Source organism: Fundulus heteroclitus, unplaced genomic scaffold, assembly GCF_011125445.2.
Source record: "Fundulus heteroclitus isolate FHET01 unplaced genomic scaffold, MU-UCD_Fhet_4.1 scaffold_76, whole genome shotgun sequence".
NCBI classification, from domain to species: Eukaryota; Metazoa; Chordata; class Actinopteri; order Cyprinodontiformes; family Fundulidae; genus Fundulus; species Fundulus heteroclitus.
In genome coordinates, this window is record NW_023397208.1 from 1,328,132 (window position 1) to 1,347,870 (window position 19,739).

The window sequence follows — 19,739 nt, forward strand, 5'->3', positions numbered from 1 at the left end:
CTTTTCAATAAGTAGGTATCAATAACATATGTAAATATTTTTTAAATATGTAATTAGTAAAAACGGTTTAAACTTTCACAGAAAAAAAATTGATATCTGTGACTCAGTGTCTGGTTCACCTGGAGAGTGCCACATGTCCTCACTATCACCAATAGGCAGAGGGGTAGCTTGAATCGCCCACTTGGGTATTGGCCTGGTTGAGCTGGTCTTTTTTTCTTGGAGCAGAGGCAACTCTGCGCTTCACGGGGCTTGGAGCAGTCCGGAGCCGATAGGCAGGTGGCTGATGCTCCTCATCTTCTGCTGCACTGTGATCACTGGGGAAACAAAGACATATTTTGAAGAGTAGATTTGGATATGTTTATGTAAATGGCAGGCTAAAAATAAATTTGCATCTGACACTGATTTATAATAAGCGTAGGAATACAATGCTAATCATGTAATGACATATTTATTTTGTAACCACAATGGTATGCAGAATAAACTTCTCACCTTGAAGAAGAGGAGGCCTCAAACAAAGTGGTTGCTGTAATAACATAAAGATAGGTTAGTTCAATAGCAAGTTTTCAGATAATGTGATGATACATTATTTCCTACTGTTCTGCAAAAAAAAACAGCAAAACAACAAAATAAGTATTGTAAAACAGCTGTGCCCCCCTGAAAAAATTGAATGCCCCCCCTGTAGTTTGTTTCTGCAGCCAGGTCTGCATAAAACAACACTGTTGTAAAACATTAGTTGTATTGGAAATGTATAAAATATATCACCACTTCATTAAATGCTTTTTAGATCATCCAACTGACAGTATAGTGAGGCTTCTACTAGGCTGCAAAAACTTTTTTGGGGAGGGGGTACTGAGTACTGAGTACTGAGAAAGAAATTCTCGATGTCCTCTGAAAAATCCACAATGCCGTACAACAAGTCGGCTGCATCTGCTGCGTGCGTAAAGCATCACATGCGAAAAGCAGCTGTGGCTGTGAGTTATGCAGTCTGTGGTACGTACGGCAATTACGTCACCAAGACACATCGGACAAAGACGTACTCTGCCTTGTTGGAAAGCCCAGAGTCTCTAGTTTGCAACGATCCCAGCCATAGGGGGATGGGGTAGAGCCGTGCGGTGAAGAATTATTTTGACAGGGTCAGCAATTTTTGATAGACATTGCTGTTTTGATAGACAAACTTTAAAGCCTCTTATTTAGAAGGATTTAGAACAAAAGTGACTTTTTATGACCTGACTATAAATTGGGACAAAAAAAGGGGTGTAGCCCTGCCCCTAGCGGCCCATGCCGGCACCGGTATGGGCGGGCTTAAGGGGTTAAGCTTCTAATCAGATTATAAGCGTCAACAGTAATTTTTGAAAGATGTTTTCTTCACAAAACTAAATGTTGCCTGACTTTCAAATAGTCCTGGCAGAGGAGAACTTGACTGTTATGGTGCGTTCACACCGAACATGATTCTTGCGAATTTTCCGCCTGGACCACGCAGTGTTGGCTGCTGTCTCTTCACATGTATAAACGGCTTCACAGCGCCTCACCTGGTCACCGGGAGAAGCTTCCATGCATTTGTCTGTTGAGCACGACAGGGCAGACCAGGATTTTACTAAGCGAGTCTCGGTGCTGGATTTAATGTGGGAAGCCGAACAACGGCGCCAGCACCTGTGCGGGTCCACCAGATCCTCGATTCTCCCAGTTCGGGGAGTCCAGGCGCTACGGTTCCCGCAGTGCTTTTGACTGTCCAGGATCTGAAACTGTTGTCCCACTTGTGTGAGGGACATATCACTCACACAACAGAGGTAAGGACAGTAGGATATCACAGAAAAAAGGCGGGCAGAGAGATCATGAATGGGGCAGATGCAGTGGCTGGCCATGCCCCGCTATGGAGCTAAAACAGAAGCGCAGGAAAACAGTGACTTCTTACTTCCTCCTATGTCAACATTAATTTTGTATCTTATATGTTGATTGAAAAAAGCTTTGTCTCCGGTGCGCTCCTTCATCCTATGTCACAACCACATCCAGTCCTTGATTGGTTGCCACGATGCAATTTGACAGAAAAGTTCAGATTTTTGAACTCTAGCGAAAGACACCGCTCTGCTTGTCCCGCATGGACCAATGTCAACCGCTTCGTTCTCACTGCAGACACTGCAGACATCACAAGACAGCGCATACATCACAAGTATTATTAAGGTATTTTTAATAGTTAGAAAATTATAATAGTTAGCTTCGGATGTTAGCATTAACATCCTAACAATAGCATTCATATGCTTTGTTTGTGTAAGACTGGGTGCTTTCTGGTCTATTTTGCACAATGTATCAAAAACAGCTTCTGGCCCCTATTTTTTTGTCCTCTTTCCTGTACAACTACTTCCTCTGACTTTTTATTATAATCCAGATATGAATAAGTAAACTGTTTTGATTGTTAAGATACTCTGCTAATAGATTTCGATTTCTTTCAAGAAAAATCTAATAGAACACACTGTTTTTTTAATATTACAATTTATAATGATTGGGTCTCCAAAGTCAACTGCTGTGATGATGATGGTTTTAGTGTGTTAAACAGAAAACCCTCAGTTTCTCTTTTTATATGATTTTCTGCTGTTCCATTTTTGTTATTAATATTGGCGTAATTTTGATTTCTCCATGTAATACGTGTTGGGCTCTTTTAAAAATACATTATGAGCCTTTTTCTGATTATCTGTGTGCATTTTATATTAATTTTCTTTCTTCTAAGAAGTGCAAGAACTACGTTACCTTGAATCCTCTTCATTAAATTTCTCAGAAAAGGGTTTTTAAAAATCTTAATCAACATCAGCCACTTATAACGCTTTGGTAGCTTTATGTAAATCTTGTTTTTGTGTTTGAAACCTGAGGCTACCCAGTTCGCACGGGTGTTATAATGCTTGAGGGACAGACATTTGTTTAGCCATTTTTCTACCTTCTTCTTATTCGACCCGAGCTAAGCGCTGTGAAGGTTTATTGGACTCATACTGTTTATTATTTTTCTTCTTCTGGCAAATGAATTGGTTTTTGGTCAGTTTTCTCAGAAAGGATGGGGAATCCAAAGTTATCAAAATCATGAGTTTTTGTGCAGGTGATAGGGGGCGAGGCCAAACCTCAAAGTTTGACTTCTCGCCTAAAAACAAAATTGTTATCGCTCCTACAAAGAAAGTTCTAGAGACACGAAACCTTCTGTGATTGATCTACACGTGGACACGTACAGAACTAAGTGGTCAAATCATGATACCATTGAAGCCCCACACCCTGAGAACAGGATTTGTAATGTCGTACTTTGGCAGGTCCATAGTTGACCCCCTTCACCTAATCAATGTGAAAATGTCCCCAGTGACAGATAAAAAGAAATGATTTAAGATGGTCTCCACCACCTAAACTTTTGGCTGGAGGGTGTGGCCATGGCAGAGGCATGAAGTCATGCCATGGCCATACAACTGGGTCTAATTTCTACATTTTTCATCAGAACAGCACCAAATTCAACATGGTCTACCTTTGTCTAGCCACCAAGAGATATCTAGTGAAATATATAAAGGGAGTGGCCTAATTCCTCCACAGCGCCTCCTTAGCAGTATAAAAGAATCAGCCCCAAGCCATGCTTTGATTGAGAATTATGAAATTTTGTACACATATGCAACATCTCAGGACAGAAAAAAAGTCTCTTGGGGCAATGGTCTAAATCCCACAGGAAGTCAGACATTTTGTCTGTTTAACTCTGTATCTAAGCCAATTCCTACAGCTTTTGACTTACATACTTATGACTCATTATAGTTTTAAAAGCATTTTGCTGCATGATCGCATGTGGGCGTGGCCAAGCCTCAGATTCTGACTTCTCACCATAAAAGACCAAACTGTAATAGTTCAATACACAGGTCACAGTAGCACCAAACTTTCTTGGAGTCACCTCAACCCTTGCTACATGCATATGCTATTTTGATGACATCACTCTAGCCCCACCCACTTAGAACAGGAAGTTATTGTTTCACTAGTGGATGCTCTAATTTTACACTCCCACAGAACAAGTTGATGTTGAATCATACTCTTAACAGTAACTGTTGGCTGGATAGTGTGGACGTGATGGAGTGGCCAATTTCAAAACATTGCTATTTATATACGTTTGGCTCTAAATCACACATGCATGATCCAATTTGCTTTAAACTGGAGATGAATGATCTTTGTCAATTTACCAACAGCCTGGCCTGTGTTGCAACCACAACACGGGCCGAGTGGCTCAAAGCTTCGAGGGCTGCTACATGCTGCTGTGTTTTCACTAAGGACTAGAGAGAGAAGAGCAAAAATAACACAGAATAAGAAATAAACCTGACATATAAAGGTTAACTATTTGTTTATGGTTATTTTTATTTAAAAAAGGGATGTTAGCATTTCTATGTCAAAACAGCAGAGTGCGGGAGAACCAGTATAGCTTTCCTTATGCATGGTCTTTAGAACCATTTCTTTATTCTTTTTTTGTCGGCCGGTGAGTATTTCTGTTTGGTTCTGCTGTGCATTCAAAAGTTAACACTACTTCTATATTGCAAACTTCTAAACGTCATACCTCCACAGTAACTGCAGTACAATGTCTTCCTGAAGATGAAAACACGCATGTAAACCCTTTAAAATGAAAAATAAGTCTGCAAATAAGGTCAACTTCTTGCCTGAAGGTCTGTACTGAGCTGTTATGAATCACTGCATTGGTTATGGTGTTATAAAGAGGATTTAAAAAAATCAATTAAGCCCTCTATGCTTTATGTTTGATGTCTCCCACCCAGAGTTACCCATTTCAAGTAGCCTAAGTGGGTTAGGTAATGTGCTTTACCACACATAATGTGTGATTAGGAAGTCGGTCCATTTTGCTTTATTCGACTTAATATTTGAATGAATTTAAAAAAAAATACTCCTGACTGTGCTGCAAGAAATTTCTTCTTGACATATCTTTCCTCAAAATGATAAGAAGAAAACAATAAAATGTTGGGATATAACTTGAGTTACTACGAATGTCAGGAACAATATACATTTGTGCAAAATAAGACTGATTCACGCGTTCCCGAAGTAGAGTCTCTGTGGGATTCTCAGAGTCTGTTTAATTAACCTTTCTTCACTTTTGCTCTGCAGCAAATTGCAGCATCTTCTTTTTCTTTCCAGCACTATCTGTCACTATCTTCTAGGCAGGCTTATGTAACACTTGCTGTACAGTGTGCTGTAAACACAGCTGGTTCAATGCAGCAAAACAGAGCTTAGTGAGGTGCAGACAGTAATTATCCCCACATTCGAATTCTTTTTCGTTTCTGTGAACGTGTTTATTTTTGTTTGTGCATCTGTGTGCTCTTCTGGTTCATCTCGGGGAGATGTGGAGGCAGCTTGTATGACGGCATCATCAGTTATATCAGTTAGCTTTAACCACCAGAAGACCAGCAATGACCTTTTGAAGTGTGTTTCTTACCTCAAACTAAACCATTAAGTATTTGTATATAAATTACGTTGTTTAATGATCAGCACAGATTCGCTTGCCAGCACCTATTTGTTTTCCTCTCTGAGTGATTTTTATCAAGATGACGAATGAATGTTATTTTCTTCAGCATCACTGTTTCTTTCCCTCTTTTTTATTTTAAATACCTCTATCCATGTAAAGGCCAAGCGATCTGCAGCAGGCTGCCCAAAGCATCATTAAGCTGATTTATTGTCTAAAATGCAGAACAAAACCCACTGTTTGTGCAGCTTTGACTTGTTGGGTTATTAAGAGAATTGATTAAACTATTTAGAGGCTGCAGGAAACATCAAATCTTGTAATTTTCAATAATTACGCATGGAGTGTTTGCTTGTTTCTACTGTATTCAAAGAATTGATGAAATTCTATGTTAACAACTCGGTGTTACACAGAATGGTTTATCTGTGATTACTTAAGTGTTGCTTTATCTTTTGTAGTATCAAAGTTATAAAAATGACCCTTAGTGCGACATTTGAACACTTCTAGTTAGTACAAAAATTTTTATTTGCTTTTAAAGGCAGAAAACCTGTATATATTTCTTAAAGTCAGACAAATGCGTTGCTCTTTTGAGGTAAATTTACAGAGCTTACAGTTATTATGAAAAGTCTACACACTAAGTTAGTGAATAAATAAGTAGAAACCAATTTATATACCACCTTTTTAAGACATAGATTACAAAGTGTCGGCTAAAAGAAAAGTAAAGTAACTAAAAACATAAACATTAAGAAACATCAGTAAATACAATCACTTGTACACTACACCTGCTTTTCCTGATATTTTCTCTGTTACACCTTATAGCCAAAGCTATGATCTGCCAGAGGGATCAATAGTCAAAAAGGTGTGAGTTAGAAGAGTAAAACATCAATTCCAAGGCATTATATTGACCATGGAACCCAGTCAAGACTGCCATTTTCAAGTAGAGAACATACAGTGCAGCAGTCAGATGACTAACAACTGAATGTCTCTTACAATTAAAAAAAATGAAAACTGGTCAGCGAGGATGCCAAGAGACCTAAAGCAATATGGAAGAAGTATGTATGGAGTGGGAGAAAAATTACACATGGGTGTTGCTTTTTTCTAAATGAAGACCTGAAAACTGGAGCAGACAACTAAAAAACACCCTGAAAACCCCGTAAAGAAACAGTGGACAGGATTGTGGTTGGGAATGTTTTTTCTTAACAAAATGTAAAAATTGGCCCAGTCAAAGTCTGCACTTATCTGTCTTTATGTTAGGACTGGAAACCTGATCAAATTGAGTTTCAGCTTTTTTTCCTGAAGGAATAGGCAAAAAATAAAAATAAAAAAATCCAATGTGCAAAGATGGTAGAAACAGACTCTCACAAGACTTGCAGCTATAATTGCAGTGAAAGGTGGTTTCCACAATATTGTGTCCGGGGTCTGAATAAATAAGCACAAGACACATTTTCATATTTCTTATGTGTTAAGAAATATTCCAAAACATCATTTTCATTCCACTTGGTAACTATGCAGTACCTTGTGTTGATCTAGCACATAACATTTCAGTAACCCTTTTTTGTAATAACATGCAGTTCTAACGGGACAAAGTGTAAAAAGTAAGTTCACACAGCATGATTATTTTTGCAAGGGACTGCTTTCCTAGAAAACACTATCACATTACAAAATGAAGAAGAGACCCAATAGTACCTATTTCCGCCCTTTTTGTCTTTATGGGCAACATTTCTCTTGAGGTTTGAGGTGAACCAATTTAGGAGGTGTCCAGTGGTGCTTGTTAACTAAATTCCTCTTTTTATCTTCTCCCTTCACTTTTATTCTGAAAACAAAAACAACAAAAACTCACTGGTTTTGTATGAGCCTAGGAGACTCTTTTACACTGTCCTGGAATATGGATTAATGATGTTAGACAGTTTTCCAGTCCGTCAAAAGCCCAACACACTCATTTAATGTGTTGAGTGTTAAATTTGAATTTAACTGTGACCATATCATTATATCAAGTATATATCCAGTTTACTTATCCACAAGCTACTTTATGAATCTCTACATGACTCGATGAAATCCCTGTTTGGCTTTGTGCTCTAACAATGGCAGCTCAACTTCTCCATGGCCATTAAAATCATGTGCTCTGGGTGTTGTCATCCTGCAATAAACAAGCCCAAATGACAAGGGCAAACACAGCAGAGCATGTCACCGAGGTGGATTTCCAGTCCCTCTATGGGATGTCATCCTCTGAGTTTGTTGCTCGATCTTGATTAGAATGTGTACAAATAAACAAGTCCACGACTTCTTCAATTAACAGAAATGACATCCAAGGCTAGAAAAAAGAAGGGTTTTAAATTATTATCTATTATTCAGTTTGAGCCACCATTGTGTAAAAAATACAATACATTTTAATTGACTAGGTAGAACAGAGTTTACAATGTTACTGTATGAAATATGTTTTTGCTAGCAGGGAGGCCAAAGACTAGAGAAATGTATCTCACAGTTTGGACTCATTACATCACATTTGTGTTTTACTTTCCTTGCGTCGGTGTTATAAGAATAGTTTGAAAAGACAGACAGAACAAAGAGACTCAGTTGCATCTCTGTAGCTTGAAATGCTAACTTATTGCTTCACTGAGAACAATCATGCAGCAGGGTGTAAAGTGGGAGTAGATGTTGTATATACTTCTGATGCCAGAAATGCCAAAATAGGACACTTATAAAAATAAAGCCATCGTCAGATTGGGAGCCTTCTTACCAATCATACACTCTAAATCCTATATGGCTGCTAGCTGACTGAAAGCTGTAAAATTCATATTAACGACTTTGAGACCTTTCGTTAAACTTTCACACAGTTTTGTACGACTTTAGTGATCATGCTGCTACAGTACTGAATACTACTAACAGCACATAAATCATTGTTATTAGCGTATTTTGCTAATAGAATTTAGAAAGTTAGTTAGATTTTCAATTGGCAGATTTTCCTAGATCTCCAACATGCAAGTAGAACATGAGTTAGCTGAGTGCGAAATCATTTCCAGTTTCAAGTTTTTCAGGGCTAACTGGAACCATAACGACCCACCAGCACATTTACCACTTCAGTTCACACTTGGGTTTCTTAAAATGTTCTCCATTGTACATCTTTTTTGAGACGTTTATGTCTGAAATATAAGTCAGTGTGCTTAAACCCCTTATCACTGTTAATTTGATGTAAATAATTGACACAAGGATGTCTTATTAGTCCTTTAAAAGCATTTCAGTGGTGTTTGTATCACAGTTTGAGAACCATATGTATAGCAGAAGACCCTTTCTGACTCCCTCACTAAATATTCTAAAATGATCTAATGTTGTAAATAAAAAGAAGTAAAATGTTACCCCATATTACATTCATATTAATTAGTCAGCGCAAATGTAAACTATTGGTCTTGATCTATGTGGGTTTTTTTTATTTTGTTTTAAAGGGTTACATTTTTAACTGTAGTGAAAATGTTGTTTTTCCAACTCTATAAAAATGGGTTTCCTGTTGTTCTGATGAAGCATTGGAAATTATTTTAATTAATTCAGTTGTTTTCAACATATTTGATTTCAAGACCAAAAAGCTACACATAAAAAAACATAGCTGCATACATTGCATCCAGGCAAACGGGTTGTGATATGTTCTGCAACTTTTTTGTTGAGTTGATAAACAATACCCAGTTTAACAGTCAATATTTTTTAGCTACTATAATTTATGAGCAAATGAAATCAGTCTTTGTGTGTAAAATGTCGGGCTCTATAGATTTTCTCCTCTTAAGCATGTGGTCCATAATTTGATTGTTTTTTATTTGTTCTTAATGGTAATAGAAATTTTTATAATGTTAAAAAATGACTCTCTCTTAACATGGAAGGCAAATAAAAATGTTTAAACAAAAGTTTGATTTTTACTGAAGCTTTAGCAGAATAGAAGGTTTTGTATGATCAAAACACCTACGCTGACAAGATTAAACCAGAGTCGGATTTTTCAAAGATGCTATGCCCCTCTGGCCTATCAGGAGCTAAATAAATCTGAAGAAGGAAATAGCACTCTGCAAGCAGTTTCTGGGGAACTTTAAAGAGGCATTATTTTGGCTTTGGGGTCTTTTCTCTTCAGTGTGTTATAAATGGCAGCAAAAGTAAACAGCCCAGAGCCCACAAAAAAAAAAAGAGAGAGACTCTCACACAGAAAGCACTGCTCCCCAACTGCTGAAATCCTGAACAAATGAGAATTTAATGATCAACAAGTGTTTTAAATAAACATGATATTTAAATGTTTATCGTCTTGTCCCTGCCTTTAGGTAAAGCTTACCCTCCAGAGTTTTACTACGATACCTACAGTCCACTGTGGCAGAACAGACCCCGAGTCTACGGCTTCAAGCTGCAGTGGACCCAGATGAACCCCGGTGCTGTGGACCGCATCGTTGCCTACAGACTCGGGATCAGACAGGTAAGAATGCAAAGATGGTGGGAAAAAAACACTTTCATTGTCTTGTGAAAGTTTTAATGCCTCTTGAACTTTTTCCCACTGTGCCACATTCCAACCATACATTTTAATGTTTTCATTCTAACACAATGTAGCACATATGGACAGCCTCTGGTCTTTTCTAGTTTTTCTCCAGGATTGTTGCATATTTAGCTCCATCCAATTTTTTTAACTCTCTGACCAGCTTTCCTGCCCCTGCTAAAGCATCCCCCAAAGCATGATGCTGCCACCAACGTATCTCATGGCGACAATGAGGTGCTCTGCAGTGCCATCTGACCAAAAACACATTCTTCTACAAATACTCTTTGTACCCTACATGGCTTGTGACAAACTGCAAACACAACTTCTTGTTCATTTCTATCAGCAATGGATCTCTTTTTGCCATTGCTCTGTAAAGTCCAGTTTTAGGGAGAGCACATCCAATAGTTGTTCTTTTGACAGATTCTTCTATTTATTTGTTTACTAGGCCAAATGTATATCCTCCCAAAACTTTCGGTTTCTTTCAACCGTATCACAATGAATATTAAGCAAAAATAAAAAGAGGCATGTATCTGAAAACAAAATTGTTCCAATTTTATGGGCAATAGTCTCTGACATCAACCGTGTTGCTCAGCTTCTTTTCAGACCTTTCACTGGAGAGGGTTATTTTCCGCGTTGTAGTCGCAAAAACTATTTCTGGTGCCAAATTCAACATGAAATAGAAGTGTTTGACTGTTTGCTTATTGTGACCTATTAACAGAGCTACGCATATAGTTTTTTTTTTTTTTCCCTCCCCATTGTTTGTCTCATTATGCTTGGTGGAAGCTGTTAACATGTTAGGAGCAGTATACTGCAGTTTTCTCGAACTGCCTCTGTTTCTGCTTCCCATCACAGAGGTGGAAGTGAAGCCCCGCAGTGAGAATTAGCACGCACTCCTCTTGTTTTCCCTGCTTCTCCTGCAAACTCCACAGATGACAGGCAGGCCACATTGATGGATGGGAAGGTTGCATTTTCTCTCTGGGCAATCAATGTTTACCTTCCTCCCTTGGTTCCTTTGTCTCTCTCCTTCTTTCCTCCAATGTCAAAGTAGAGAACATTCATCCTAAATATACATATATCTTTTGAGGTACAGCTGCAAACATGGCATTGGGCTTAGAATTGCAGGTTAATGTTGACTTTGCATTTAGGATTTATACATTTGGATGATGATTAAAGGAAAACCAAACATGAAAAGCAAGGCACAAATAAAAAATGCATGCAAGCTGCAATTCTGAATTTATCTCATTCCCGCTCAGGATTAGCAAACATCCTCGCTTGTGTTGGTAATGCATAGTAAAAAATCATATTCACTCCACACCCTGAAGGAACTGTGGACTTCAAAACACTTTCTAAGATTGTGTTTGTGTTGAGCAAAGCATTTATTTGCCTATTTACCTTAGTTGGCGTGCTCAGTAAAAACAATATTGCTGTTACAGGGCATTTTGTGTGAAAACGTGCAAATAATGTCCAATTGTTTCAAAACATCTAGGCCAATTATCTGCACGTATTAAGGCTTTGCAAATCAGTCCCCTGCTAACATGTTAATATTTGCATTTACTTATTGATAACAAAACAGAAAGCAGTTGTGTGTCTTCTTAACCTAAGCTCATTACTTAATTTTGTCTTCCATAGTATATTAATTTCTAAAGCTTACAACACTTCATTTTTTTTCTGTGACTAATTGTCGTTCAGTGTTTAGAAGAGATTTAAAGTGATGATTAAATGTGTTTTATAAACATGTTGCATATTTTGGAAAAGTTGGAGCCAGAAAGCAGCTAAAGTTTCATTGCAGTGTGCAGCAGAAGAAAACAAGGGATGAAACAGAAACATGTGGGAGTAAAGGCTCCTTTTGTAAATAAAAAAAAGCAGAGATACCCCCAGACTGGCTGTGACTGGTGCAGTAAAGAAAGCTCACATGCTCACTACACCACTTAAATCTATTTATAGATCCAGCAGCAGCTCCCCCTGCCATTCCCAGAGAATTATGATCATTTCCCCCCACTGCCTCTGAATTAATACCGGGTATGGGTGAACCTTATACCTTTATAACAGATTGCTTTGTGTTATCGCCCAGTGCCCTCGTCAGAAACAGTCTGACTGGAGGGGAAATGGGAATAAAGCTGTAGCTGAAAGGCATGCACCAGCCAGACACACAAAGCATAAATCACCGCATCTGTCAAAGATGCAGTAGAAAAGTGTGACATCTGCCCTTGTTTTGAAATTGCAGCCTGGCTTCAGAATCTTCTTCTCTGGTTCTGGAGCATGATTTTCTTTCTGCTAGATGCGCCTACCATACTAAATCACATACACTGGCTTGATCCAATTTTATATTACTCTATATAACCACTTGATTAGAAAAGTTACTTTACGATTCATTGGCATGTGTCTCACATTAAACTTGGACTGTTGTTATTCAGACCAGTGCAAAGACTTTCACTTTTGTTTAATTTGGGAAATTGTATTTGTAATGACAAATAAAAAAAGTTGCTTAAGGTATCCTGTAGATTTTAAAAACACATTTTGATCGTAGTATAATATTTGACTCCCAGTGGAATATTGGTTTCCTCTATTAAAAATAAAATATTAGTTCATTATATTGGATAGAAAAGGCTGTAGTGGCATGCTGGGCCCATTGGTGGCGCTGTGACACTGACTGCCAAGGAAACATGCAAAAACCACCAGGCATGCGCGGAGCAGACAACTCGTGAAGTTAACACAGCACCGTTGTGGGGGATCGGACACAGGAGACGCATCGTGTCTCCTGTGTCCGAGCTAGAAAGGAAGAGTCCGAAGACGATACTAACAGCCCCAACAAAGGCACAGCACTGGACAGCACCATCTTTGTTATCATTTGTGAGAATAATGCATATGTGAGTTATAGAGGGAGGCGAAGTTAAACGACAAAGGACCTTTGCGGAAATACTAATCTTGTCTCCTTGGGGACGGGGCCTGAGAAATTGCCCTTTTTATGCACCATCTGTGGCGCCGGTGCATGGCAGCCTCGCCTCTGTCAGTCTGCCCCAGGGCAGCTGTAGCTACTAACATAGCTCACCACCGTCAGGGTGTGATTGTGTGTGTGAATGGGTGAATGACTGAACTGTAGTGTAAAGCGCTTTGGAGGTCGTCAAGACTAGTTAAAGCGCTATACAAGTACAAGCCATTTACCATTTACCATTTTAAGTGTTTTTATCAACATAAAGATCAAACAAATCATAAACTGTGTTTCAAAGAGTTTGTAGGCAGTGTTAAAAAAATCCAGTTCAGATTTGACTGGTACAGGTGTTTGGGATTATGAGCTACAGATTGCTAACCTTATTGCTGTTGGCCCCGCTGCAATATTTTCTTCCAGTACTTTTAAAATGTTTTTGCCTTTCACTCTTTCATGATTTATTTTTTATTCCTTCCAAGTGCCCAAACATCCTGCAACAAAAATGTTGGAGCTTCAGTGATAGTCAAGCCCAACAAAGTTATACGTTTTGTAACAGACTTCCACTAGAGGGGGAAATTTAGCTAGACCCTGTTATACCTGTAAGATCTCTCCACCCTCAAGCTGAACAGTTGGAGCACAGTTGTATTCATGAAAGTTTATTTAGATTTTTTTTTCAGTCAAATGTTAAAGAAACATTCTAACAAAGTATATTTCTTCCTGCTATCAAATCATCAAACTTCCCCCCCACACAGTGGCAGTGTTTCTGATTAGCCTTTCATAGTTCTATGCAACTGTTCTGCAGGTTTCGCTCCACAGCACAATTATATGACTGTATTTTTCTTGGAATCTTGTTGCACTTATACAAAGCTTGTATTTTCACTTCAAACTGATTTGACAAGAAATGTTTCTGTATTTTTCCTGGAGATTGATTTTAGCAAGTATGTTAGTTCAAGCCAACATACTTGTGCAACAATTGCATTCCTTTCCCACTGTAAAACTGAGCAGAGCTTACACCTGCAAGTGAGTTTTCAAGCATTTTAGGGATCACTTCAACCACAATTAATAAAACTTGACAAACACTGTTCTCCACGCTTGTATGACACATCATTGCCGTGTGAAAACAGCACACCCTCCTGCCTCTGCTTTGTCTCCTTGGATTGATCTGACATGTCGGGATGAGCAAGGAGATCAATAGAGGCCATATTAATTACATGCTGGTAATCCACAACAGATTGGCTCCTGTCTAACATGACACCATCCATTTGATTATTCTCATGTGGCTTCTGGCTCATTGGCTGACTTTGAACACTACTAATGTTTTTTGAAGTTGCCACCAGGCCCACAAAAAAATAACAAATGACAAAATGCAGAGGGAAAAAGCTTGATACAGGACAGATGACTCAATTTAGCAGAACCAAGACAAAGGTGCAAAATCTAAAGTCAGTACATTTATGATTTAAAATGTCCTGAAGCTGACTATTTCATTGTATTTGTAAGCTGAAGCACTTTTCATTTTGAAATAAGGGACAAGCTGATGTGTTTTCTTTTCTCAAGAGTAGTTTTAGGGACCTCCATCTGCCTGGAGCTTATGAGCACACATGCTGACAAAACCAGTACCCAAGACACATCATAAAATATGTTTTTTTTTTACTATTCATGTTCTTGTGCATTATTATACTAAACAAATATTTTAAAGATTATTACGGAAGCGTATTGCTGCCACTGGACAAAATATTTTTTTTGTTGCTTATCTTGTATAAACATGATAATTATCTTGTATAAACGTGATCTTATCTTGTATAAACATGATAATTATCTTGTAAAAACGTGATAATTATCTTGTATAAACATGATAATTATCTTGTAAAAACGTGATAATTATCTTGTATAAACATGATAATTATCTTGTAAAAACATGATAATTATCTTGTAAAAACGTGATAATTATCTTGTATAAACATGATAATTATCTTGTAAAAACGTGATAATTATCTTGTATAAACATGATAATTATCTTGTAAAAACGTGATAATTATCTTGTATAAACATGATAATTATCTTGTAAAAACGTGATAATTATCTTTTAAAAACGTGAAAATGATCTTGTAAAAACGTGATACCTTATCCAGATGGTGGCGCTAGTATGCTTTTAGTCTGTATTGACCGCAAGACTAATTTAAAAAGAAGAAAAGAAGAAGTTTTGCCTTGTTAAGCCCACCAGCTTTCAATCTGCTGATTATGATTGCTGGAACCAGAAATAAAGCAGTTAATGGAGGAGCGATCAGCACTCCATCGTAGGAACCTCTGCATTTCTGCCAGCGTGACATTTTCAGTTCCAAAATCAGCGCGGATTCGAACAGGGGTCCCCATCCTCGTCTCAACTTCTTTTATAAAATATCCAGGTATAATTTTAGGATCACTGCTTGTGGAAAAAGCATGGAGCCATACAATTTGCCTGGAAAAGCCATCGATTGCCCCATTAATATAGATACCAAACGGCTTTAGTTTATCATAGGAGTCAACATGCCACAAGAAATTAGGTCCAGGATTAATATACACGCGTAGTGTCAGCCTCCTCCTCCATCTTCGTTCCACACCCCTGGGGTCGAGAAATTTTAACAGATGTCAGACTAAAAGCATACTAGCGCCACCATCTGGATAAGTTATCACGTTTTTACAAGATAATTATCACGTTTTTACAAGATAATTATCATGTTTATACAAGATAATTATCACGTTTTTACAAGATAATTATCATGTTTATACAAGATAATTATCATGTTTATACAAGATAATTATCACGTTTTTACAAGATAATTCTCATGTTTATACAAGATAATTATCACGTTTTTACAAGATAATTATCATGTTTATACAACATAAGATCACGTTTATACAAGATAATTATCATGTTTATACAAGATAAGCAACAAAAAAAATATTTTGTCCAGTGGCAGCAATACGCTTCCGTAGATTATAGATTTTACTACAGTCCTCAATTTTTTTGTGAATACTTGAATAAATACTTTAAATGGGCATCTTGAATTAATTTTTTTTTTATCATCGTTGTGTTAAAGTTTTGCAATTATTCAGCATTGTTGCCTATTTTTGTCAAAATGCCATGATTTTTGCTGGAAGTGGGATCAATCAGAAATGTCCAGGAGCTCGGTGTGTCGCTGCTGATAAGAAATATTCAGTGTGCGTGCTCGTTCCTTGTTAGTTTCCGCTTGCTGGCTGCACATGCACACTTCTAGTGCTTATACGTCCAGTTAGCTTTGGCGTTAGCCATTCATTCTCACCGTATACTTTGAAAATGGTTCACAGTTGCAAGAAGCAAACCGTAGAAGGTACGATGGTCTTGTGAATGAACATTTATTCAAAAAGGGATTTGGGTGTTTCTTACCTACATTTCCAGAAAAAAAATCTCCACTATACCTTTAACAGTAATATTACTTCAGCAGCAGTAGTTGCTTTAGTGCATTTTTGGAAGTGACGATGCTTACAAAGATATTAACCGTTGTATTGTTATAGAAAAAACAACAGCTGGCGCAGGGGAGGAGCGTGTCACCCATGTACGGAGGCCTGAATTTTCTGTTTGGCCGTCCCATGGCAGCCTTTCAATTCCACAAGTGCCACAAAATAATAAATAAATAACAGCTAAAATGAAAAATCTCTGTTTTGTTCCTGGTTGTATCCAAATTGGGGTTAGCCTTGCAGCCCAGCTAGATGCTACAAGAAGTTAGAAAGGCAGCAGTTTATGCGGTAATTTATTATCCTCTTCCTGACTTTGGCTTCATAGCTATAATTTAAACAGATAAATGTAATATATTAAGTAGTCCCTGAGAGTTATTCATGTGACTGAGCTGCTGGGCAATTGTTTCCTGTTAATAGCCACTCCTCCAAAAATTAATAGTATTCTACCAATTTTTGTTTGATGTGTAGTTTGTTTAATCCTACATTATTACCATCATCCTACTTAAAAATGCAAACTAATCTACTGTTGATCCAGGCAATACTGTGGATTGTATGAAAGGAATCTTTTCAAAATGAACCTCAGTGAAGTGATATTAAAAGTAGATACAGTTTAAAAATCTTATAAAACAGGCTTTGTCAGATTATTTGTAGAAGACACTTAAGTACCGCCCTTCTAATCAGAGGCAATGTTCAATGCATAAATTGCAAATTTATCCACTTTGCCAATAAAAGTATCTGAACTGTTCTTAGGATTTTTTTGTGCTTTTGTCTTTGTTTCAAAATCAGAAATTCCAAGTTGCCGTGAAATACAGACGATGATAGTTGTGTTTGGGTTTTTTTTCAATCTTTTCATTTTTGTGAGCTGTGGTTTTTCTAGGTTAGTCAGTCTTTTGTTTTCTTTCCGTTTTCACCATCTTGTCCTTGTTACTTTTGTCTAAATGTTCTTTGGTTCGAACTTTAGTTGAACCTCTGCCTAAACTTTCTCATTCTTAGCAGCCTTCTGTCTTTGTAAAATCTGAGTTTATTTGTCCAGCCTGTCCCTCGAGGCCACATGTGTCTGAAACATTTTTCTAAGCCAATGTATAAACACATTGGTGAACGTCCTCTACATGAAATTAATAAAACATAAATCAACCACATGTACTTAAGTGATGGCACAACACTGAACATGAAAAGCATGAAGGTCAGGCTGACTGTGAATGCTCACATAAGGCATTATGATTAGCTGGTTGCCAAAAAGCAGCTGAAGAGCTCAACATTGTGATGATGGAGTGAAGCTGGCAATTTAAAAGTAACATTAGTCATCTCTGCCTGAACTGATGCTGTGCTCTCTGAATGGGACGTTAAGAGCAACTCACACATTCAAATTCTGCCACAAGCCTTTCCATTGGCATCCATGTGAGGACACGTTTTGTGTGCCTGTGCTTGGCAAACAAAAGATTATTGTTTTCAACTCTCACTTAGTAGAGCGACTGTCAAGGACCACGATGGCTGCAAACAAGAAGAAAACTCGAGAACTTCTGAGGCGTAATAACAACAGCTCTGAATGTAAGAGGGCTGATGTTGTGGATGGAAAACAGATTGCTTTTATAATAAAATGGACAAAAAAATCATTTAATAACCTCAAGGAATACTGTTGTTACCGTTCATGATGCAACATTTTTCCGTAAACTTTATTTTAGACAGCATAAAGGTCAGTATTTAAAAGGGGACATAAATGAAGCAACAACGATTAATAGTTTTATTTTGTTCACCCCCTTTCACCCAGCATACATTTGTGACAATTTTTGCAATTTTATTCAAAGATTAGACAAAATCTACATAAATAAAAAAACTAACAAGTACTGTCGGTAAAATAGACTACTAGCCAGTGCATAACTAAATCTATCATTAAAAGATATGATTTTTTTTATCATTTACTTTCTTAAGGATCTTTTTTAAAACTGAAATGTTCTTATCTGATCCAGAAATCTTAACTTGTAAATTCTGATTGTTTTGCTTATATTTCCCCCTTTCCTCTGCTTTTTGTTTTTTTTGGGCAAAAGGGAACTTTTGTTCTGTAGCTGCCACACCTTTAAAGCTCGGTATTAGTTTTAGATTAGGGATAATTTTATTTTATGATTACATTTTTGATGTGCAGTTTCTGTTTCAAGCTTTTGCTTTTGAATTACTATTAATTTACTGTAGTTGTTGTTTTCCAGTGTGCCTTTGCTCCACCCATGAGTGGTTTTGGAGCTACTCAAGAAAAACTTAGAAAGAATGTAATTTTCAAGACTGAGACAGACTTGTTCGATTTAGAAAGGCAACAGTAATTCAAATGACCACATGTTTTAAAAACACATCAAATCTTAAAGGAGCTGCAGCAGAAGACTCCACCAAGTGTCACTCTTCACGGCTAAGCACAAGAAAACAAGGTTATAATTTTTACAAGGTCACTTAAATGTGACAGTAGCAGGTGGAAAAACATTGACTGGCCCAATGAATCTCGACCTCAGCTGCAACAATGACATGCTAGGGTCAGCATTTGGCCTTAAACCACAAGACACCATAGATCCATCAATGGGTCCAATCTGCTAGGTGTATTGTAATGCTGTGGGGGTATCTTTGGGGGGGCCTGTGAGTGGCTGAGTGCCTCTAAATGTTCACGACACATCACAAAAGTTTTTGTTCTGTGGAGTCTGTTTACATTTTTTTGTCAGTGATTTAATGACATGCCAAAATATACACCACTGAAAACATTTTAATGTATCATAGCTGGCAAGCAAGGGAAACACATAGTTAAGTTGTTTTCCTTCCACTAAAAAGGATACTTTTTCTCAAAAAATTGCACCCTCTTTCATTTGAGAGTTTGAGAAAACACCCGGACACAGATGCCCAGACCAACGCTGTGTAATTTATAGCAATTAGCAGCCATGTTTTTTTTAACTTAAGTGGAAGGTAAAAATGTTCAGATAGGTAGGGACAAGTGTAATTAGCTGTGTCAGACGAATCACTCTATTTACTTGCGACGCTAATGGTGATGAAAACTAGAGCCCCATAATTGCAGATATTCCAAACTCCGAGTAATTACTTCATTAGTATTGTTTTCTCACATGTACACTATGGCTCCGGTGCTTAGCTATCACACCTCTGTTCACTTCATCTCCACCGCACCGGGCCTGTAATTCACCTCTTCTTTTCCTAGTGCAGACGAGAGCATGAATAATCAGCAATTGTGATGCAGAAGCAGTAACTTATCTATATAGGTGCAGGTCATTCCCGTGGAAACTGATTCCTAAAGATAAAATGTACCCAACACGGTTTCTTTTCACCCCCAGCAGACTCTTTTTTTTGGGGGGGGTCTTTTCAAAATCTAAATTAGCTGTATTGTATCCCTG

At 37.7% G+C, this 19,739-nt stretch overlaps 1 protein-coding gene across 3 annotated transcripts in view; it reads left to right on the forward strand.

Moving 5' to 3' along the window:
• The window catches only part of mdga2a (MAM domain containing glycosylphosphatidylinositol anchor 2a), a 249,857-nt gene that overhangs the window by 204,327 nt on the left and 25,791 nt on the right, over positions 1 to 19,739 (forward strand). For all 3 annotated transcript variants that reach the window (XM_036134196.1, XM_036134197.1, XM_036134198.1), the window contains exon 11: positions 9,757 to 9,905. In XM_036134196.1, coding sequence (XP_035990089.1) covers positions 9,757 to 9,905 — 149 coding nt within the window. The remainder of the gene's footprint in view (positions 1 to 9,756; positions 9,906 to 19,739) is intronic.